This window comes from Mesoplodon bidens, assembly GCF_964165515.1.
Source record: "Mesoplodon bidens genome assembly, chromosome: 9".
In the NCBI taxonomy this organism is placed as follows: Eukaryota; Metazoa; Chordata; class Mammalia; order Artiodactyla; family Ziphiidae; genus Mesoplodon; species Mesoplodon bidens.
Window position 1 is genome coordinate 61838088 of NC_138166.1, and position 24021 is coordinate 61862108.

The 24021-nt window shown below is 38.3% G+C and overlaps 1 protein-coding gene across 5 annotated transcripts in view; it reads right to left on the reverse strand.

Annotated features, from left to right (window-relative positions):
• The window catches only part of PDE1C (phosphodiesterase 1C), a gene marked incomplete at both ends in the record, with an annotated part of 531390 nt that overhangs the window by 80609 nt on the left and 426760 nt on the right, over positions 1-24021 (reverse strand). For 4 of the 5 annotated variants that reach the window (XM_081244322.1, XM_081244324.1, XM_081244326.1 and 1 more), the window contains 4 exons: positions 5042-5170; positions 7686-7786; positions 18194-18334; positions 20277-20393. In XM_081244322.1, the coding sequence (XP_081100448.1) occupies positions 5042-5170; positions 7686-7786; positions 18194-18334; positions 20277-20393 (488 nt within the window). The remainder of the gene's footprint in view (positions 1-5041; positions 5171-7685; positions 7787-18193; positions 18335-20276; positions 20394-24021) is intronic. The other variant, XM_081244325.1, reaches the window with a different exon arrangement.

Here is a 24021-nt window from a genome sequence, read left to right on the forward strand (position 1 = left end):
TGAGCGGTAGAAGTACACTATACATTTTGGATACAAATCATATGTAAGATATATGTGTTGTGAATAACTTCTCCTACTTCCTACCTCGCTTTTTTTTAAACAGTGTCTTTCAAAGAGCAAAAGTTTTAAATTTTAATACCATTTTAAAAAATTTTAGTGGAGTATAGTTGATTTACAATGTTGTGTTAGTTTCAGGTGTACAGCAAAGTGATTCAGTTATACTTATTCATATATTCATTCTTTTTCAGATTCTTTACCCATATAGGTTACTGTAGAATATTGAGTAGAGTTCCCTGTGCTATACAGCAGGTCCTTGTTGGTTATCTATTTTATATATAATAGTGTCTGTATGTTAATCTAAATTTTAATACAATTTTTTTAATGCTTCTTTTTGGGGTCCTATCTGAGAAACCTCCAACTACCCCAAGGACTTTGTTTTCCTCTGGAAGTCTTACCATTTTAATCTTTTATATTTGGTCTATAATCAATTTCAAGGTAAATTTTGAGTATGGCGTGAGGTAAGGATAAAACGTTTTTTTCATATTGATATCCATTTGTTCCAACACCACTTGTTGAAAAGCTTTTCCTTTCCCCATTGAATGCCTTGGATGGAGATATAGATATAGATATAGATATACAGATATATATCTATACATACACACATACACACACACACAGACTAGCAGCAAGCCATTGGAAAATAAATAAAATAATTTATTTTACAATAGCACAAAATATAAAACACTTAGTAGTAACTTTAAAAAGTAAGTGTAACTCCTGTTCACTGCAAACTACAGAACACTGCTGATTAAAGAGGACCTAAATAAACTAAGAGATATACTGTCATCATGTAGCTCTTTAGCATTTCTTAAAATGCAGCTCTGTTGGTGACAAATTTCTGTAGTTTTCCATCATCTGAAAATAATGTTATGTCATCTTCACTTTTAAAGGATATTTTCATGGGACATAGCATTCTGTGTCAACTTTTTTGTTGTTGTTTCTTTTAACACTTTAAAGACATTATTCCATCGCCTTCTGGCCTCCATGGTTTCTGATGAAAAGTCCAAAGTAAATCAAATTGTTCTCTTGAATGTAATGTGCCATTTTTCTCTAATTTTATCTTTGACTCTTAGCAGTTTGACTATAATATGCATGCAGGTATGTTTTTCTTTGAATTTATCCTGTTTAAGTTTGCTGAGTTTCTTGAATCTATAAATTTATCTCATTCACCATGTCTGGAAAGTTTTCAGCCATTATTTCTTCAAACATATCTTGTGTCTCATTCTCTCTCTCTCTCCTGTCTTTCTGAGACTGTAGTTGTCCCTATATTTGACCACCTGAAATTGTCCCATAGGTCCCTAAAACTGCTCATTTTTAAAAATCTTTTTTTTCTCCTACTTCTTCAATATGGATAATTTGGATTGATCTTTTCTTTTCTTTTTTTTTTTTTTTTGCGGTATGCGGGCCTCTCACTGTTGTGGCCTCTCCCGTTGCGGAGCACAGGCTCCGGATGCGCAGGCTCGGCAGCCATGGCTCACGGGCCAAGCCGCTCCGTGGCATGTGGGATCTTCCCAGACCGGGGCACAAACCCGTGTCCCCTGCATTGGCAGGCGGACTCTCAACCACTGCGCCACCAGGGAAGCCCCTGGATTGATCTTTTCAAGCTCACTGAATTCTTTCTTCTGTCCTCTCCAACTTGCTACTAAGCCAATACAGTGAATTTTCTATATAGATACTTCACTTTTTCAGTTCTAAAATTTCTGTGTGCTCTTGCTTCTATTGTCATTTCACTGGTTAAATTTTACTGTATTTTATTTATTACAAGCATATTTTCCTTTACCTCACTGAGCATAAATATAATAACTGCTTTAAAAGTTCTTGTCTGATAATTCCAACAATAGTTCATCTTGGAGATTGCATCTGTTGATTGTCTTTTCCCTTGCAAACAAATCACATTTTCCTGCTCTCTGTATTGTCATTGAGACTGTCACAGAATTTAAGTTTCCCCTTACTTGGCAATCTCTTTTATGGAGTTCTAATTCACTTGCTAGCAGCTCTGGTAGTTCCTACACTGGTTTCTCTAGCCAGAAACATAGTGGAGGTTTTTGTATAAATATAACTTTATCCATCTAGTGTTGCCTTGACTGAGACTGCATTCAGAGTAAAGACACAAAACATCACACTCACCTCATCCTGTCAGATTCTCCAAATTTTAACACATCTCCAAAATTTGTCTGATTTTGTTTACTCTCTACAGCTCTCACGTCATTGGAGGTTGTGTTTATTTGTGTCTTTGTATTTTGTCCATAGTTTATAGCTTTATTTGCAGGAGAATTGCTTTATCAGTAGCTGATTTGGTCTGCCCGAAGTGGAATTCCATTTTTTTCCACTTTGAAATGCAGTAAATACCTGGTAATACATTCATTTATAAAGGTCCTAAAAGTCTAATGCACTTATGTATCCAAATAGAATCTATCAGATATTAAATTGCTTTCCTAGAAAGACATAGGATACTAAACATATGTTGTGTTTGGGTTGATGGGCTTAACTGAGAGTCCTTAATAATAAGTTAACATTTTATTTGTGAGATAATACCACTGTCTTAGAGCAATGTATCTCAACATTAATAAAATATGATAACATAATAAAACAATATTTTAAAAACTGTCCTTAAATGAAAATATAATAGAACACTAAATCTATGTAACTTAAGTTACATCAACTACAATCTTTTCTTAACCTACAGAATCCTCAAAAACAGGAGTAGCTAAAAAGCATGGCACTATGGGCTATAATTATAAAGTTTCCACTGAATCAGAATGTTCCTGTACCTGAGACGTTCCATGATTCTAAATCAATTATATTTCACTCTGTCTTTGAGATAGTAAAGACAGTGCTGAATAAAACACACAAATATATAAGGCTTGTACATAAACAGATTTCATTAAACTCTATTTTTCAAGTAACTTGTTTGACTTTTTTTATATTAAATTCACTTAAGTTTTGCTGGATCACTCAGTTTTACAACTTGCTTTGGTCAGAGGTAGTATTCAAATCATTCACAGCTAGTACTTCACAAATACGCACCAATAAGAACGCAGAGCTAATGATACATAATTAGGATGGTTGCACTGGTGAATATCAGTGTATTCCAGTGTGAACTGATATACTCTGGTCTGTTGCAATGATTCTGGGTTTAGATATTGCCGAAACCAGCCTCACTAACACAGTAGCAGACTGAACAATGAACGAGGTTTATGATCATAGCAGAGTGGAAACACAAGTAATCTAAGCTAAATTTTGACAAATGTATAGTTAAGCAGAAATAGAAAACCCTTAACAAAAATACAGATAACAGAGGTGGCATATCTATGCTTTCAAAATAGATTAAGAGGCAATTATGCCTATCCAGCCATAAATCCCATGTGCTCACAAATCCCACAGGCCAGCAATATCAGTGCATTACCTGAAAGCAATTTGACAAAGTTCAACAAGAGCCTTAAAACAACATTCTTTGATCCATTAATTCTACACATAAAAATACATTAAAGAGATGTTCATTACAGGATTCTTTATAACAGCCAAAACACACGAACACACCCATACTCACACACTCAAAAGTAATTATGGGACTTCCATAGATGGAGTATTATACAGCCATTTAACATCATATTTTAATTACCATGGGACAGTGGCCATGAGAACATACCACACAGACCTCCAACTACAGGAATTTAATTGGCTATGGGCCTCAGCTACTACATTCTGAAAACTATTGCCATTTTTGCCCAAGGCCGTGCTTCCCATGGGCTGCTCCAAGCCAATGACTGAGGGCATCCCTTCCTGGGAGACATGGGACTCCTCTGATGGCCGACTTTGGCTCAAGAATTTCCTGACAGCCTTGCTGAACTTTTTTTAGGATGCATGGAGATCTAGGATGCTTCTACCCAATTTTCCCTCTCTCTCTCCTTCCTCTGGGATCAAAGGGATATATCTGAATATGTGTAAAGCTGTTCTCTGCCATATTCAAATCTTTTATTATACTATACTTTTACAAACATTTAAATTGGATAGAGGGCTTCTTTTTCTACAAGATTTGCATTGATTAACTGAAATGCTCTGCATTTTTTAGCTGCTGCTTAAATCTAACATTTTCCAACAAAATTCAAGCCAAATATTCCTCTCTGTTTTAATGAACTAGAGTTGCATGGAAACTAATAGCCAACTCTTACTGAAAATCAGTTTCAGATTTGTTGTTCAGAATGGCTTATTTCTCTGAATCCTTGAATAATGGTACAGAGATACTCAATAAACAGCTGATCATTTAATTAAAATATAAGTATTATTTGCATCACAGTAGATTCAGAAGTTTTTAAGCATTTAAATGATTTTGCCTACAAGCTTTGAAACACCTTCACCTATATTACGGATCTGCAGGCTACAAGGATCTGCAGGCTTGCTATATGTGTCACAAACTGTGCTAAGCATTTTAAATGGATTATATCATGTATTATTACCCTAACCAAATCACAAGCTAAATGTTATCTATTTTCTAGAAATTAAATTTTAAAAAGGTGTAAAGGGGTTGAGTAACTTCCTAAATATCATACAGCTAGTAAATAATTGTGTTCACATTCAAACTCAGGTCTGCCCAAATTCAAAGACACATAGTGCCACTTAGGCGACAGAATTAAGTGCCCATGATTATTTTAAAGCGTCAATTTCCTCAGCAAATTTTGAAAGTTTTTTTTAAGAAGTCCAATCCAATATAAGGTGAAAAAAAAGTTAATTGATGAAATTTAGGTTTAAGAAGGTAAGATTAAAAAGAACACAAGTTTCCTAAGGTAACCAACAGCAAATATTCCCAAGGTGCCTACAATATATTTGAGTATCTGTGTCAAGAAAGAGAAGAGAGATAGAGAAAGAAAGAAACAGCAATAACAATTTCAAACAGAGTATTATTTCTTCAAAAGATGCATGCACCGTCTCTCCTCACGGCTTCTTTCCTGGCCTCCTAATCTCTCTCTTAGCTCCTCCTTACCTCCAGTCATCCTTTGAGAGGTTAATCAAAATATTCATTTCCTCATCCTCCTGTAGAAGGCGATAGGCTGCACTTAAATGGTGATTTTCCAAAACAGACCTATCGTTGTACAGAATCGCTGGGTCAGACCTGAGAGGAAAGCCAAGCAAAATAATTTAGGATGTTGAACAGCTGAGATTTTTCAGGTAACTCTCCTAAAGGTAGAATACACCATCTCTTTATCCTATTTTAGCAATTAACTTTGCCCCCATGCCATTTATATCGACCAAAAAGCTAACACCAACACTACAAGTTATCAATAGATGTATGTAGAGTATTTTAATGTCAATATGTGGATGTTATTTCACATGTGATATCCAACTTGAGAACTCTCTGAAAACTATTCTGTAAGCAGATCTCAATTACCTGCAGCAGTGGCAAAGGTGATTATTTAAAAAATGTGGGTCATGTCAAACGTCCTTATATTTTCTGGAATGACTTTTTATTTTTATTTTATTCAATGAGGGAATGTGTTTACATTTGTTTTAGTTGTAATTCTCTGAACACATACCACCTGGCAGGTACAGTTTTCAAGTTCTTCTGTTAGTAGCTTGACCTTAAAATTTTGCCATGCAGAAGCCATACATGGGAAATTGAGGAAGGGTTATATGACAATTGTTAGTCGCTTTCTCAAACAGCTGAATGACACCACACATAGGGCAGTATACTATTTTAATATATTTAATTTAATGAAACCTTAGATTGTTAGAGCTTATTCATTTCTCATCAAGGAGGCTAAATCCCAGAGATATAAAGTGAGAGTTCACAGAGCCCCACAGTGGCTAAGTGGCAGTGCTGGGATGAAGGTAATGTCCTCTGACAGTTGAGCCATTTCTCCCCAAGATAACTTCCACCTGTCATCGGCCAAACTTTGGGATATATTTAGCATACCTTTAAAGTGTTAGGCTTAACAGTCTGTCCATCAAAGGGCAAAGAACCAGGTCCCAGATTTAGTTTCCTAAACAGGGATCTCACAGGCTGAGATGCTTTGGATAAAATTCAGTTTAAAGAAGGCGAATGTTTAAATTTCATTCCAAAGCAAGCTCAACTGAACCCTCTGGCATTTTTCCATCGCAATGGACGTAACACAAAACAAGCAAATCCCGAGGTGAAGGATCTAATCTTATATCCGTTGAGTAAGTAAGGCACCAACTGATGTGTATTTTGTGACATTAAGCTATTTTCCAACTCCTGTAATTAAGCCATTTTCCCCTGAGTTGTGACTACTTTTGACACTGGTCTCCAGCCAAGATCCATGTACAACTCTGTTCCACCCACCTCTCTTCCTTCAGCAGGTGCTATTCATGGCTGTCTCTTCCTCAGAGCAAAGGTTCCACTGGCAGATACACATTAAACAGAGATGCTCTGTGGAATCCCTGTATTCAAAGACCTTGCAACAGAACTACAGAAGGCTGCTTCACAGCAGCCAAAACTACTGTGAGGAAGCAGGAGGCAGAAGATGAAGCATGTGGCTTAGGTCCTTTTGTCCGCTTCCATTCTGCTGAAATCCCCTTCTGAGCAGAGATCAGATGATGTTGTCGATATCGTCTTCTTTCATGTACCCCGTAATTAAGTGCTGGCTTCGTTAAATAATGTAGGGAATGACTTAACGAACACAAATCTATCTGGAGTGCGCACCTGCTTTTTTCAAGTGAAATCAGCAAGTATTTATTTAGCCTTAAACTCTCAACCCTCCCCACTATATTCTTTCTCTGTGTCTCACCACCTTTTTCCAATTCTAGCTTCTTTTGATTCCTACCTCAAGACCCAATTAATCCTACTGTCAGAGTCTCTCCAGTTCCACATCATTGTCTTAAGAGACTCTATGTTCTTAGACCCAGAGAAGGCAGATAAGGTTTCATCCTAAATGGAAATGACAGCTGACTGTACTGCTTGCCTGGAATTCTGTGCTAAGACGAATACTAAGGATAAATCTGCAGCTCGTTAAGAAAAAAAATACCAATATCAATTAGTGATGCCTGTTACAGTCAAGAGGTTCAGAGGCAGGCAATTGGACCTGTATTTAATACCCTCACAGAGGTTTGTGTCTCCCTGTGAAGTTCCTTATGGAGGGTGCAAAGTGGCCTACATGAGACAACCTAGCTCCCCAAGCCCTGTGCGAGGGAGTAACATATGCACTGAACAGAGCAGAGATGAAATCAGGGCGGATGAGAAGAGCATCACCAGAATTCCAGAGGTAAGAGGGTAAGATGGCTCTGCCATTGTTAATGTCAACAGACTCACTCAATCCTTGCCCGTCCTCAGTGATTTAGTCTACACGGTATCTGCACCTTTATGGAAACTGTTCCACCTCCTATTAGAAATGGGTAGAGCATGCACAGTACATACATACGTAAATAGCTAGCATTATAATAGAGAAGAAAAGGATATCCATATTTAATGTGAATAACATAGGAGAATTAGGAGCAAATGGCTTCTTTAAGTTTTGATTGAAACTGACTGGGCTAATCTCTTATTTATAATTTGTTTTTCAGAAACTCAACATAGAGCCACCATGCAAAAGAAAGGGGACTGCACCCCTCTGACTTCAACACTCTATCCCTGCCCCCTCTCGCCTCTTCTCCAAACGTTTCAACATCCTCACCGGGTCTGAATGTGGAAATTGTTGGTGGTTCCGGTGTGCTCATAGTCATGGATGGCAGCTGAGAAGATTATAGCAAAGATCTCCAGCTCTGTCAGCCAGTTCTGAAAGGGAGATTACAGAGCAATCAGATAATCTGTCTCCTTCTCAAAGTCTTCAGCTTGCTGACAACACACCATTGCTGCCTTTCCTTTCTGCAGCTGGCAAGCTACTGCCAAACACACATTTTCTGACAGACAGAAATGGGTTTTTTTCCTTCTGTAGGAAGACTGGAGGATGTGTGATTTGAAAACAGCATGCCCAGCACAGTTGAAAGAGCTAACTAGTAGTTTTTATTTTATTTTTTCAAAGAAGCAAAAAACAATGAACATGAAAACTTTAACAGCCCTCACTGCATCCTCTCCCAAATTCCAAATGAAGTTCCGAAGTAGACAGAGAAAAAAAAAGAACTTGCTTCAACACAATACCAAAAACTAAGAGTAACAGAAAACCTAATGCCTATCCACTAGAAGGAGGATAGGTAGACACAGATGGAAAGGTAACATCTGGTCTTCTGCCTTGTGCAAGCTGATGTTTGAAGAGACCTGTCCCCATCCACATCACCAAAACTGGCTGTAGCTCAGTGGTCCTCAAATTGTGTTCCCTGGAACCGCAGTGTTAGTTATCACCTGGAAAGTTGTTAGAAATGCAAAACCCCACCCCAGTCCCACTGGATCAGAAACTCTAGGTTGCAGCACACCAATCTGTGTTTTACCAAGCCATCCAGATAATTCTGATACACACTGGAGTCTGAGAACCACGGCTGTGTTTGAAGTTCCCTCAACCGACTTCCATTTCAGAGACTCTATGGATTCACTGATGCCTCCCCTCCCTTCTGTAAACCACACTGCTCAGTGCCCACAAGATGGAGCTTCCATACTCTCAGCCCACCCTTTGGTATCCCTGCTTACTTTTGTACTAGTTGAGTTAATGATTCCAAGTTTCAGTGTGGTTTATCCCAAACCCAATTTTAACAAATTGCAGTTATTATTATAATTATGTAATAAAATAAACCAATAAAAATGTGAATACAAAAAGTTATGTCCATAGAAGTTCAATGCTTTACACAGTCACTAAAAGAACTGGTATCATAATAGATGTGACAACTGGGAAACAGTAGAAAACAATTATAAAAATTTAGGGAGATTCTGCACTCAGTTTTCTTCATGAGAATCATTAAGTTCCGATTTCCTTTTAAAGAAATGACACTAGAAGTCTTAGACAGGAGCAGGGGTAATGCAAGACAAACATGGGAACCTAAACTGGAAGAATTCAGAAAGCAGCCTGGGTACTGAATTAAAGATTAGTGAATAAAATATATTTATTTGATTTAAGTTAATAAAATGATTTAAAAATGAACAGGTCAATTTTTAATAATTCTCACTTTAACTTTTTTCCAATTATTACTAATTTTCATCTTCATCTAAGAAACTTACTGAAATTATTACCTTCTTTGAAGATGGCTAAGGGAAAAATAAATAAACTACATACAACCTATGAAAAAAAGACTTCAGAGTTAAGGAAAGAATGAGCACAGAAATAACTCAAGAAAAAACTACATTTAAAAAAGTGATTTCCATTCTGAGAAAGCCTCTGTGCCATTGCCTCAAAGTAGAGTGGCTACTGCAGATGGGAAGCCAGAACCCACTTCTGTCAGTTGATAGTTTGTTTTGGGAACCAGGTGACTTTGGAGGATTTGTATTTCAAATTCCTTAAACAGAATTCTTTCTGACCATCTCTCGCTAAAGGACAACCCAGACTACCTTGTTTTTCTTCTGGGTTATCAAGTGCTACAGTCAAAACTAAATGTTGGGGGAAGGGACCAATAGTGTCTAAAAGTTGTGGATGTCTTCCCACTCTAGGCAAGGAAGAGAGATAGGTGATTCCTGTCAGAGCTGCTGGGATTGAGAGTATTTGGGACTGTGCTTACTTAAGGGGAGAGAGATTTCTGTAATGCTATTTCCCAAGTCTTGGGATATTGATGGACCCAATGACTGGATAACTGTCTAGCAGCCTGTGTTTTAGCCTTTCCTCACCTCTCACCTAATTGGGTAATCTGAAGCCCCTCCCCTCAATGAACTCTGACCTATGGCCTCTGAGAAAATAGCTCACAGGACTGGGCCCTCCCTAACCATCCATCTTACTTCTTACGTATGTAAATTTCTGTAGTGGCTATCTTATGTAAGATACAATAAAAAAATTATTGTACCTAGTTTCTATTAAGTGTTAAAATGTTATGAAAATGTAAAACAAAAACAAACAAACAAACAAAAGTGATTTCTAGCAGAATCCAGCATGAAATGTCAGGAAACGTTTTGGAATCCTTGATAATACGTTGCAAAATACAAATTGATGTACTACTAGGAGCAGAAAGACACAAGGAGAAAACAGAATAAGATGAAAAGTCAACAGAATTAAATAAAAAAGACATGGGTAAATAAGTGCAGACTGCAAGAAAACTGAAAAACTCTTCTGAAAGCAGCAAAGGGCATCATCCTCATCAGGGTTAACACTTACGGGAGCTCACTTTGTGTCGGCTTATTTATACATAGAAACTCATACAACATACAACTCCATAAAGGTAGGTACTCTGTCATCCACGTTTCATAGATGAGAAAACTGAGGCTGGGAGAGGTTCAGTAACTTACCCAAGGTCTCAGAGCTAGTCCTGAGACAAGCCACACCCTCTGACTCCAGAATTCTTACTTATAATTTTTAAGTCACATTTCCTTTGGGTCGTTGTTCATGTGTTTACTCAGTTCTTCATAAAATTACATAGGTATGATTTTATACTACAAATTTTCTTGATATTTTCCATTCATATGTACTTTTCTCATTTTGGCAATGTCTTTCTTTTCTTCCCCAACACCCTGTCCCCACCCATCTGCCCCAACTCCCTCTACCCACTCCCAAGTACCAATGTATCTCTTTCTCCAAGTTCATGCCAAGTTAATTTAACATGTTAAAATAAGATCATGAATGGGAGACAGTGTACCATCTAAATAAATCTGAATCACAGAGCATCAGCCCAGCCAGCAGAAAGTGTCTAAGTAACTACATAATCACAGTTCTCACAAACAGCAGTGTAACTCCTGTCCTTATCCAAATATACTGACAAAATCCTATCTTAAGTGTAAATTACTTCTAACAAACCAAAACCAACAAATGATTAAATGAACAAACAATAAAACCATAATGAAGATTGGACTGAGCAAGAATGGAATTGGGCATTTTCAGAATGAACAATGAAGCAAGTCCCAGTGGCAAAAGCTGATTCATCACCAGTAAGGAAATGATTCCCTTTAGTGGAGCAGGAATGAGGGTTGATTAGGGCCCTATGATGACAGGCATTAAAAGCCAAAGGAACACAAACCAGGTTCATTAGGCAGTGAAGTTTACATGCAAGAGAGTAATATGGTCAGCATGCCACTGAAAGGGAGAAAGAAGAGCTGAGAGCAGAAAGGAAAGAAATAAGAGCTGAACTTTTGGATTGGAGAGTCCTTATAGAATGTACAGACAGTATGGAGGTAGAATCCTTACAGCTGAGCAGTTCACTGAATGCAGAGGGGCAGGAAGAGGCTGCAGTCAAAGAAAACAATGCATTCAAGATGACCGTGACATTCCTAGCCTGAGCGGAAAGAAAAAATGGTGGGTGGCATTCGATGGCAGGATTAATAGAAACAGAGAAAGTGGGAGAAGCTATTTTGAGGGAAATGGGATTTAATATTTTAATATAGCTCAGATTTCCTTGCCTTTTCCAAATTCATTATTACTATGAACCCCGAAGGTTTTATGACCATCCATAAAATGTCAGAAATCTAAGTCCTGTGACAATTTTATTCAAGATTTATCAAACTGTGACAAGTACAAGTCACAGATCCTATCCAGAATTTCCCTACCTACAAAATATGAGTGTCACAGCTAATTCAATGACAGGGATACCTTGACAACTGGTAAAGGTAGACTTTGAATTCTGCTGTGTAGGACTCAGGAGAGCAAGCTGTGCATGTATGTGGGTTGGGGGGGACACGTGGGGGGCAGTGAAAACCTGAAGGAAAAGACACGGATAATTCCCCATTGCTAGTGGAGACATCATTAGCAAGTTCTGACTTCGACAGGTAAATGACAGAGTTTCTTTAGTAATCTGTTTCCAACTCTTATTGGTTTTCTATTGCTCCCTTAACAGATTACCATGAATGTAAAGCACACACTCCCATTTAGTGGCACACGGTTCTGTAGGTCAGAAGCCAGCACCATGAGGCTGGATTTTCTGGTGAGGACCTCACAAGGCTGAAACCACGGTGTTGGCAGGCTGTGTTCCTCCCAGAAGCTCTGTGGAAAATCCGCTTCCAGGTGCATTCAGGGTACTGGCAGAATTCATCTCCTTCTCATGCTTTCCACTTGGGTCCTCCATCTTCAAGCAACAGCTGATTGAGTCCTGCTCACCCTTCTTCTGTCATATCTCTTGACTTTTAAGGACTCATGTGACTACACTGGGCCCACCTGAAGAATCCAGCATAATCTCCCTAGTTTAAGGCCCTCTGATTAGCAACCTTCTGTATCTGCAGAATCCCTTTTGCCATCTAATGTAACTTATTCACAAGTGTGACATCAGAGGGCAAAGGTCATGGGGGCCAAAATTCTACTGACCACAACCTTTATAAAATTACTTAGCACCAAGATGCCATTTAGATAGATGTCCTTACTGTTTCCCTTGTAAATACAATGATGTCATATATGATCAAAAGAATAAGATATACAGCTTCTCCCTTCTAAAAAAAAATAAGCAAAGGGAAAATTAACAGCACCTTTCCTGATAAAAGCAATGAAAGGGCCAGAGGACAGGTTTGGAGTCTGGAATCTTTTGACCTAACTCAAAAGCAGACTGGAGCTCAGAGTGTGATTCATATCTATTCAATCAACAACTCTTCAATCTAATTCTGTTCAAGGATTTTCTCTTAGACGTGAGCAAAATCATTATGAAAAGATTCAAGCATCTCCTAGGCATCTTAGCTAAGCAATAATGAGTAATATAAACAGATTACAATGAGTAATACTGTTGATGTTGAAGCCCAGGCACCACTTTATCAATGGGATATTTTTATTCCCTACGTGTCTCACAGTTTATAAAGCTGAAATGCTCTCCAGCATTTTCCCCCTCTTGGTTTGTAATGAAAGGTTAGTGTAACAATATGTTCTCCATTCATCAGAATGCTTCCTACTGTTTTCGTAAGCTTGCAATGAAAGAAGCTTGTTTTGAGCTGCGTTTCCAAGAGAGAGTGGGTGGGAAGTAGTTTCTATATTTAAGAATTATTCTGAATATGGCCTGAATTGATAATGAAAATTCAATGGCAAATGAGCTCATTTAAGAATAGTATGCAGTAGTACATCATGATCATTGGCTGCTATGGTATAACATCTATGTAATGATAACTTGCATTAGTAGAAAGACTTGAGAGTTTTTCTAGGGGGTAAAAAGGCTGTGTATGATTCACCTTTATATCTCCATAGTACACTGTACACAGTAGGTATTAACTAAAGATATGTCAAACAGATGATTTCAAAGTACATTTTCACATCCATTTTGATCCTTACCACAGTACTTTGAAGTACCACATGAGGATACTGAGGTGTAAGAATATAAGGGGTCCTTTTTTGCCACCAGCATTGCAGAAGCATGGCTAAATATTTAAACTTTTATATTTTATATTTAAATATTAGACTGAAACCAAATTCTGGCTCTGCTACTGTATTAGTTTGCTAACTGCCATAAGAAAATGACACAGACTAGGCAGCTTAAACAACAGAAATTTATTTTCTCAGAGTTCTGGAGGCTAGTAGTCCAAGATCAAGGTTTTAGGAGGGTTGGTTTGTGGTGACAGCTCACTTCCCAGCTTGCAGAGGGCCACCTTTTCTCTGTATCCTCACAAGGTCTTTCCTCAGTACACATGCATGTCTGTGTCCTAATCCCTTCTTCTTATAAGGACACCAATCATATTGGTTTAGGGCCCACCCATAAGACCTTATTTTACCTGAATTATCTCTTTAAAGGCTCTATCTCCAAATATAGTCACATTCTGAGGCACTGGAGATTAGGACTTCACCACATAAATTTGAGGGAGGGGGAACAAAATTCAGCCCATGCCAGAGACTTTACGATAGGAGAATCTTAACTCTGTCAATGTGTTTCCTCCTATTTTTCCATGGAATTTGTGCCATTTTCTTTTTGATTTATTTATGTAATCTGGATCTTAATCCTTGCTCTCTATGCATTTTCCTCAAGTACTTACTTCATTATGGTGATTTTTTTTTTATTCTACAGAAGGCTTTAATTTCCATGTACTCAAAATAATCAATATTTTGTTATATAACTCATGCTTTGAGGCTTATTTAAGGATTTCCTTTTTCAAGCCTATACACATATCCTCATATTTTCTTCTAATATAATCAAAATCTTATGCTCACATCTTTAATTCATTTGTCTGATATTTGGTGGATGATTTCAAGTAGGACAAAAACAGTATGTTTTTTCCAAATGAACTGTCCCCAAAACATTTTTTGGACTGAGTAATTTTCCCTCTAATATTGTTTTCTATAGACGTGTCCTCACCTTCTCACCTGCGATTCTGTCCTTATACTCCAGTCCATGTTCCATCCCCACCAAACTACTGGGACTGGTCATGACAAGGGCACCAATGACTTCCATGTTACCAAAGGCAGTGGTCACTTCTCTGTCCTCATCCCACTAGACCTTTCAGTATGTCCCGCATAAGTCACAGTTTTCTTTGGAGCACTTTCTTTCCTTGGTGTCCATAACCCCACACTCTCTTGGGTTTTGTCCAATGTTACTGGCCATACTTTTTTAGTTATTATTGTTGGCTCTAATTCTTTACCCTCATTTTAAACTTTAGAACTGCTCCAAGACTCACTTCAGAGCCCCTCTACTTTTCTATTTATGCCCTCTCTTTATATCACGTCATCTGGTTCCATGTTCTTAAATAATATTGATATGCCCCTGAATGCTTAATCTCCATGTCCTTCCCTGACCCTTCTCCAGAACTCTAGACTCCTTAGTTTTCTTCCTGCTTGACATCTCCACAATGATATCTAATAAGGATCTTAAACTCAACATGTCTGAATCAAAACTCTTGACTTCCCTTCCCCTAAAGCTTGCTTTGCTACCAGGTTCTCTCATCAACCCTGTTTATCAAACCCAAAAATCTAAGATGTCCTCTTGATTCCTCTCCTTAGTGTTCCAAATCCTATTCACCACCCAATTCTTTTAACTCTACCTCAGAAATAGAACTTTTGGTCTCTATATCCCAGCAATGTCCTTCCTAGTCCAAACTACCATTATCTCACCAGTATCTCTTCTAACAAGCCGCCTCAAGATCCATTCTCCACAGTAATCCTTGTCTAGTCTTTATCAGATCATCTCATTCCATTGTCAAAACCCTTTAGTTGCCTCACACTGTACTTAGAATAACACTGGAACTCATTACCCAGGCCTACAAAGCTGACCTGGTCTGACTCCCATTTTCTCCTCCAACTTTATCTTGAACCTCTGTCCCCCTCATGTGCTTGCCTTATTACTGCTCCTCGAATGTAGCAAAGCTGTTCTCTCACGAGGGACTTTTTTTTTTTTTTTTAAGTTGAGGTATAACTGACATACAACATTACATTAGTTTCAGGTGTACAACACAGTGATTCAATATTTGTACATACTGCAAGATGATCACCACGGTAAGTCTCCACACCACACACAGTTATAGAATTTTTTTTCTTGTGATGAGAACTTTTAAGATCTACTCTCTATGCAACTTTCAAATCCACAATACAGTATTATTAACTATAGTCACTATACTGTACATTACATCCCCATGGCTTATTTTATAAATGAAAGTGTATACATTTTGACTCCCTCTAGTCATGAGGGACATTGTACTAATACTGCACTAATTCTGCTGGCATACCTTCTTCAGTTCTTAGCATGGCTCAAGCCTAAAATCACAACTGTCTCAGATTAAACATTACTTCTGGAAAGATGCCTTTCCTGACTATATAATAAAACTCCCAGTTTTCCCTGTGTGGGTGCCCTATTTTAATGCTCTGCAGAACACTAGTGATATTTTCTTGTTTACTTTTTCATTTGTGTTCTATCTGTAACCTCTCACTAGAATGCACGTTCTGTAAGAGCACCAATGTATCTCCATCCTGTAAAGAAGTACCTGGCACATAAAAAGTGTTCAATAAATATTTGGGTTCAGTTTTTTAAATTCCACTCAATTCCATTGATACATTTGTCTATTTTTGCACAAATGCCACACTGTTTTTATTACTATAGCTTCAGCAGATATTTTAACATCTAGTAGAGTAAGAACTACCCCACCACACACATTGTCTTTTTCAAAACTGTTTTTTCTAAGGTTGTTAAATATCTATTTTACATAAATTTTAGACTCAGCTTACCATGTTTCATGTTAAATCCTACTAGAATTTTTATTGGTATTGCTTTGAATCTATAAACATTAGTTTGAGGAAAATTGACATCTATTTAATACTGAGGTTTTCCTTTAAAAACATGGTGTATTTCTTCACTTATTTAAACATTATTATTATTATTATTATTTTTTTTTTTTTGCGGTACGTGGGCCTCTCACTGTTGTGGCCTCTCCCGTTGCAGAGCACAGGCTCCGGATGCACAGGCTCAGCATCCATGGCTCATGGGCCTAGCTGCTCCACGGCATGTGGGATCTTCCCGGACTGGGGCACGAACCCGTGTCCCCTGCATCGGCAGGTGGACTCTCAACCACTGCGCCACCAGGGAGGCCCTAAACATTATTTTTGTACCCTTAATTTAATTTTACAGTCTCCTTTTCATTAATTTTGAAGTTCTTCATGGGTAATTTATAGATTTTTTAATAACTGTTGGGAATGTATGTTTTTCTACTACACTTGTTAATTTCCAGTGTATAAGACAGCTATTTTATCCATATCTTATTGAGGCCTTTTATATGATCTAATAATTTATAGTTGGCTTTTTTTGTTGTTTTTTTAAAGGAGATGATCAAATTATTTTCATAGGATGCTTCTTCAACTTTTGTAGATACCATATTGCACTGCCTGAGATCTCCAGAAAAATGCTCACTAGCAATATTAATATCAGCATCCCTGTTTTGCTCCATGCTTTTACTGAACCACCATTAACTATGACGTGTGCTCTAAATTTTGGGCAAAACTATCATATTAAACAGGTTTCCTATGTAGTGTTTCTAAAATTTAAAAAACAGCTCTTTAAGCAATATTTTTAAGAAATCAGCTTTACAATAAGGAAAAAATGAAAACTGCTGAGAGGTTTGGGGGAAATCTTTAATAACAACAATTCCTAACTGTTGAGCTTCCTTTATGAGACACAGCACTTCATACTTTTGATACTTTATTCCTAACCATCACAGTACTTTTACAGACAGAGTATTTTTCACTATTTTAGAAATGAGGAAATCCTGACTCAGAGATTCAAGCAATTTATCATAGATCACAAAATCTAATAAGTAATTATGCAAGGATTTATATGCAACTATATCTAGCTCTAGAGCCCACACTCCTCCCACTTTATTCCATATTTAATATGAGATATTAGACCAAGCCTCTCAACACACCCTAGCAGAAAAAGATAACAAATGTGTACTGGGTTTATGGGTTAATTAATAACCACACCCCCCAAAAATGTCTATCTCCATGTCAATTCAGAAGATTTCAAAGTAAAAAGTCACAGTGTCTATTTACTATAGAGACCTAGCTGTTTGTCACTAACAGCTATACATTTAAAGTGAATGGCTTATATTAAGGTAAAGAAGGCAAAGGCACAGATAACCAAGTTGAGTAGGTCTGTTAATGCAATGAATTATAGAACAGAGATTCAAAAATATCTAAAGAGCTAAAACGTTCAAAACAAGCAAGAAAATTCCAAATGGTTGGAGGTAAAGACTAATCCTTAGGTTCAAAAAAATCAAATGCATATAAATGAAAATAAACAGAGTCCTTGTGAAAAAGATCTACTGGTTTAAACCAAAAGCTAACTGTGTACAGCATGGTTCCCAAGTATACTCAATATAATTTCAATATGCATGGCTATCATTGTAATTGACCATAGCAAGAGATTAATAGTACCACTCTCCATACCTGGAAATACATATTTAGTTATAGAAATTATATTTAACTTGGCCATAGCCTAGTAAGGATACAAGGCACTACCAGATATTTCTTTCATCAAGTCCAAGATGGAGAAAAATTCAAAGGCAATAAGGAACCCCAAGACTTTCCATGATTGGTTAGATAATTACTGGGGAACAGACAGTCCATGAAACAATGCACTTCTTGTGGGTTCAACCTCATCAGAATAGAAACAGCCTCCAATTCAAAAAAAATTATCACATCTTTTGTGTAATCTAAGAGTTTCTATCTGTACTTACTGCTACTCCTGTCTTATAGAGGAGGTAATGCACAGTCTGTGTAACGTCGGCAGCGTGCATCAAATTGTGGTAAGGGTTTTTGTGCTTGCTGTATCCTACTTCCAGGGCCTCCACAAATGAGACAAGTGCAGAAATGGGGATCTGAAAGAGAGCGGCAAGGTTAATCAGCTAGTGATTTAGCAGCTTTGAGTGACGATGCAAAAGTCTAAGGTACTCTAGCTGCCTCTTTCTGAAGGCGTAAGATATCATATGAGGACATTAGAACTTTTCTAAGTTAATAAAAGTCACTGAACAAAGTATTGGATAATTTGAAAATCTAACTGGACGCCCCTGATCCACCCTGCAAATTGTTCTTTGTTCTCCAGTTCAGAGGCCCAGGGTAATGACACAGGATCATCTCAAGGACATTGAGGGCAAAAAGGTAGGTGCTCATTTATTTCTCAGGCAAAGGCTCAAGTCTTTATTTCCTGAGAAATAAATGAACACATACTATGCAGCATCTCATTTACTTGTGGGAAAACATAAGTACACAAAGATCTTAAGCTATAAAATGATTGCAGACAAACACAAGCTGCCGCCTTCTGAAAACTGCACCCTTTAGAAGGAGTGATGTATACACTGGACAGCTGAGAAAAAAAAAACCAAAACACAAGTGATAGTCTGTTCTGTAACAGAAACAAGCTGTGTTCTTGTGTTTATTACTTGGCAATTTATTATTGGTGCCTTGCAATTTGGAAAAATACTTCCAGTTATCCTAGCCGCTTTCTGTCTCAAATATGTGTAACACACACACCTTCGTTTCCTATTTGGCAGAAAGTGAGCAAGTGCAGAATGCCTGTACAAAATAAGGAGACTCGGAAAACATTCATTGTATAGTTTTCTGGATCAGTTCCTTGGCTTGGGGTAAATTATCAATTACAAGACTGGGGGAAAAGGAGAGAGTGTATGTTCCAGGAGACTAGAAATCACATTCATAAGAAAAAATGAGGAAAATACTACTACAGTGTTTCATGAGAATCCACACTATGTTCTTCCTTGGGCACATTGTTCCATATTTACTATTTGTGGATTTTTAAAATTTAAATATAGCCTTTTAGATGTGAGAGATTAATTCATTATCATTTTAAAAAATGAAGATCCAATGAACCTCGGTTCTTTGGGCTGTTCTTTGGAGATCTATGAGCCACTGAAATGCTAGGTAAAGGTGTGTGCATACGCACGGGAACTTTCTTCTGAGGTCTTGAGGAGCCATCGGCTCTTCAAGCAGGTTTCTGATGCAAAAGAAATTAAGGACCATTGCCATAAAGTGCTTATGGCTATGTAAGAAAGATATCCCAAAATGTGCACTCCTTAGGAAAGTGATAAAGAACCATGCTGCCCAGAGAAATCAATATGTTATACAGAAAAAGACCTGCATTTTCCGGAGACTCATCCATATGATGAGAGGAATGTAACTGGCAAGATATGACAGATGCCAGCAGATGATGCTCAAGTTCTCTAGAGAACCGGACCCCACCCCCAGAGTCTGTGGAATTAGAAGGCCGAGGAGGTGGAACACTGGAATCGATTCATGTTCTTTACTTAAAGGTGAAGAATTAATTTGAAGCATGAATGGCTGGGAAATACCAATGATCTGTCACAGATGATAAGTGAGAAAATCTGTGTGAATTTGAGCCAAGTGGCCGAAAGAGAAGTTTTTGGAGATAACAGACGGGCACTCTGTCTCCATTCCTGTCTCCTTGCTGGTGGTGGTCATTAGCACACGAAGTCTCACTGAAATGAGATCTGTGGGCAGAGCCGGCGGGGGATCTCTGCTGGTTCAGGCTTCCAGCCATACTTCTAGGATGACTGGGATCTAAATGGGCAGCTCCAGCCTCTCCCCTGCTGATGAGCCCACCAGACAAGGGAGTAATGAAAAGTTCCCACCACAGAGGAGTTCATGGCAGTGGCTGTCCAGATGATGCTTCCCAAGTCACCCCAGAGAGTTTTCAGTCTACATTAAAAGGATTCTCTTGGTCTTAGCCCCAAAATCATGCAAGGATGGACAAATGTGTGCAGTTTTTTTTTTTAATTAGACACTGACCTTGAAACGGCTGATCAGATCATAGCGTGTGAGTAATTCATAGAAAATGAATTTCAGTGCATGATCCCCGCTGGCTTCATTGAGGGAAAAGACATTAAAGGACCACTTGTCCACATCCTACAGGAGAGGATGGAGAGAAATAATTCATTAGTTGGTAGCCACTTACACAGCTACTAATCTCCCTACTTTGGAGTTAGCCCACAGCACTCACCTAGGTATTTACAGCCTAAGACTCTAATACCCTTTCCACTCTCAAACTGTTTCCAATATGGCAGTCCTACATAGCATTTACTGATGCAATATTCAATAGTTTTATTAGTAATAACAATAGCTATAATTTATTAGGTACCTACCATATGCTAGGCATTCTGATCAGTGATAAACATGTAATCTTTCCTGAAGACAACTCTAAGTGGTAGGTATGATCAGTCACATCTTACAGATGAGAAAACTGAGAAGTTACCTAATTTCCCTAAGACCCATGGCAAGCCAGTGCTAGGGACAAAACACGAACACATGTTCAACTGATGCCTAAACTCAGGCTCTTTCCATTAACCTTCTACTATCTCTGCCGAATTCCAAAATTTTAATTGATTTCACAATAACCTAGGGTGTTCCCTACTCTAAACTTCTCCCAAGCCCCATGATACTATCTACTGACTTCCTCTTAGTCCACCACTGAGAATGCTAACCCACTTAAAAGTGTTCAGAAACATGCATGATGTAGATCACAAAGTAATGTGTCACCTCAACAATCCAGACTGCTGAGCTGAAACCAAGGAGAGAGCCCTCATTTCACGGGATGGAAAAATGCTACCACTTCTGGAGTCACTGATCTGGGGACTGAGCCCTCAAATCTGTAAGTCACTTTACTGAAAAAGTAAAACTAAGAGCTAAGCTGAACACACTCCTCACACACCGCTCCTGAAGTTCAAAGCCTTATTTGTCCATAAATAGCGACTCTAAAATATATGTAAACATTGCCTGATGTGTCTTTGACTTATAACTAGCTACTTGTGGGTGTTATGAACAAAGGTGTGTTTAAGCAATAATTAAAGCAATAGTATTTGGTTTCTCAGTATACCAAGAGTCTCCCTTTCAGTGGCTAAGGAAAGTGTGCTGCCATGAGTGTGACAATATGGACCCATATGAGACCACATTGAGTTCAGGCTAGGTGTCAGATGGTCCCCTGGAAGAGACCTTGGCTCTCAGGAACTGCTGGACCCAGTGACTCCCACCTCAGCCCTCACTGCATTCCAACATCATCTATCCATCCCAATCCTGTCCCTCTCCAAATATCCCAACCATCAAGATCACCCCAAGACCATGAACAGCCTCTCTCATGGATGCCAGGGCACAGGAAAACCAAATTGTATACAGGTGAAACCAAATATTTCCAAAAGGGTTTCAAATAGATTGTTTCAATTCACACTTAGTGGTAACCACACCTCAGCCTTCAATAATTTCTCCTCCATTATAATAATTAAAGAAATAGCTACAAGTATTAAGGACATTTTCTGTGCCAGGCACAGTGGGAAGTGTTGATACACATTTGCAAACCCTCACAACTCTAGAAACAGGCATCACTTTCCCCAGTTTCACAGATGGCAACCTCAGAGAGATGAAATGAAGTGTCTAATGCCAACTGGTAGCAGAACCAGGTAATAACCCCACTGACACCCCTTGGTGATACCATTACTGACAGATGACATTGTAAACTCAATGAATACATGCTGTGACCCAAGCCTCATGCCCTAAATACCCCAATAGGGCCTAGACCATAGACAGTGGGGTCATTTAAGATTAATCCAAGACCTAAAGCTTCACCTTGGCTACTGTAATTGGCATCACCTTGGCTACTGTAATTGGCATTGTCATGACAGCCACTGTCTAGCCAATAGTCCTAAAGAAAAGTCCACTGACAACTCAGTAGATAGGAAAACCCTTTGTCATATCTGACAATTTTTAATCCTCTTCACTGGAATGACTGAAAAAGAGAAGAGCTCTCTAACACTGGAAATCAAGAGATTATCATAGTAAAAAGTCAAGATTTATTCTGAATATTAAGTCTTAGAGAAACAGAAGGATGAGTAAATACAGACAGTGAGATAAACATTCACTCCAGCCCCTCATTTTTGGGAAGACTTAGCTGTGATTCTCAAATTTCAGTGTTCTTTAGAACCACCTGGGGGTACTCAGAAAAAAATGTCGATTCCCTGGTGGAGGGCTCTGCAGAATCCTGGCTTGTGGCCTGGAATCTGCATTTTAACAAGCACCTTAAACCATTCTTCCTTTCTTAGTAAATTTGGCCCAAGCACCACTCCTGTGGAAACACTGCATGAATTTCCTATTAGTCTAAAGTGAAGAAAGCCTGAACCTCCTCATTTCCTCCCGCTTTAAACCTGGAGTCTGTCCAGAGTGTCTCTTCCTGAGTCACACAACAGATGCCCTTCTAAAGAACAGCACAATTCTACATTTTCAATAACCCCACCTTAGAAGGTTAGAGATAAAACACCCCAAATTAGAAGTGAGTATTCATTGCATGGAAACAAATAAAAAGAACAAAACTGCAACATATTTAAAATTTAGGGATTGGTGGTGGTGAAGTATTCTCTTTACTTAAATGTTATTTTATGCCATGTTCTTACATTAATCACAAAGGTTAACATGACAGTGGCATGATGATTATTTTATTGACTTGTATTCTCTCAGGCTTTAGGGAAATTTTCTGTAATAGAAGAAAACAATAGTGATTCCATATAAATTGCTGGCACTGCAGTGAAAGTAACCTTTTTCTAATAGGCACTATGTAAAAAAAGAATCTATGTCATATCTCCAATTTACCTCCAATCCACTGAAAATAAAACTGGAGTCTAGGGATGCAGAAAAATATTACATTGTAAAAAGGTCTTGAACTTCTGCAGTAAACAGAGCATACAACCAAGAGAAACAACAGCTTTAGCCTTCTGTACACATCAGCAATAGTGTGGAGAAGGACAGCAATTCAGAGAGTTAGTATTTACTTTTTGTCTGAATCATCAAGGTAACGTTCCCCTCAGAAAGACAACATGTGTGCCTCTGAGAATTACTTTTCCCTAAGCATAAAACAACAATTCATGCACATCACAGGTTGTTCCACATTTCTTCAATAATTCTGCATAGAAAAGATGCTCCAATTTGGAAGAAATATTTTCATAAATTTCTTAGCACTGGTATAACCACCTGTATTTATGTTCATGATAAAGGAAGAAATTAAGGATAAAAGATGCTTTTAGGGCTTCCCTGGTGGCGCAGTGGTTGAGAGTCCGCCTGCCGATGCAGGGGACACGGGTTCGTGCCCTGGTCCGGGAAGATCCCACATGCCGCGGAGCGGCTGGGCCCGTGAGCCATGGCTGCTGAGCCTGCGCGTCCGGAGCCTGTGCTCCGCAACGGAAGAGGCCACAACAGTAAGAGGCCCGCGTACTGGGGAAAAAAAAAAAAAAAAAAAAAGATGCTTTTAATGTTCCCAAGATTTTCACTGAATGTTTCGGGTTCAATTATGAAAATCAATGCAACTTCATAGTGGGTGTTATGAAACATCAGATCTCATGAAGTGATTTCACAGATTAAATGGGAAACTGCTGTAAATTACACAATAATTTATTGGGCATTAGAGTGGGGGTTGAAGAGGAGGGAGAGAAAACATGTGTCTTCTTGCCGTTTCCTTCCTGAGCATCCTACCTGTCCTAGATCAGGGGTCTCCAAC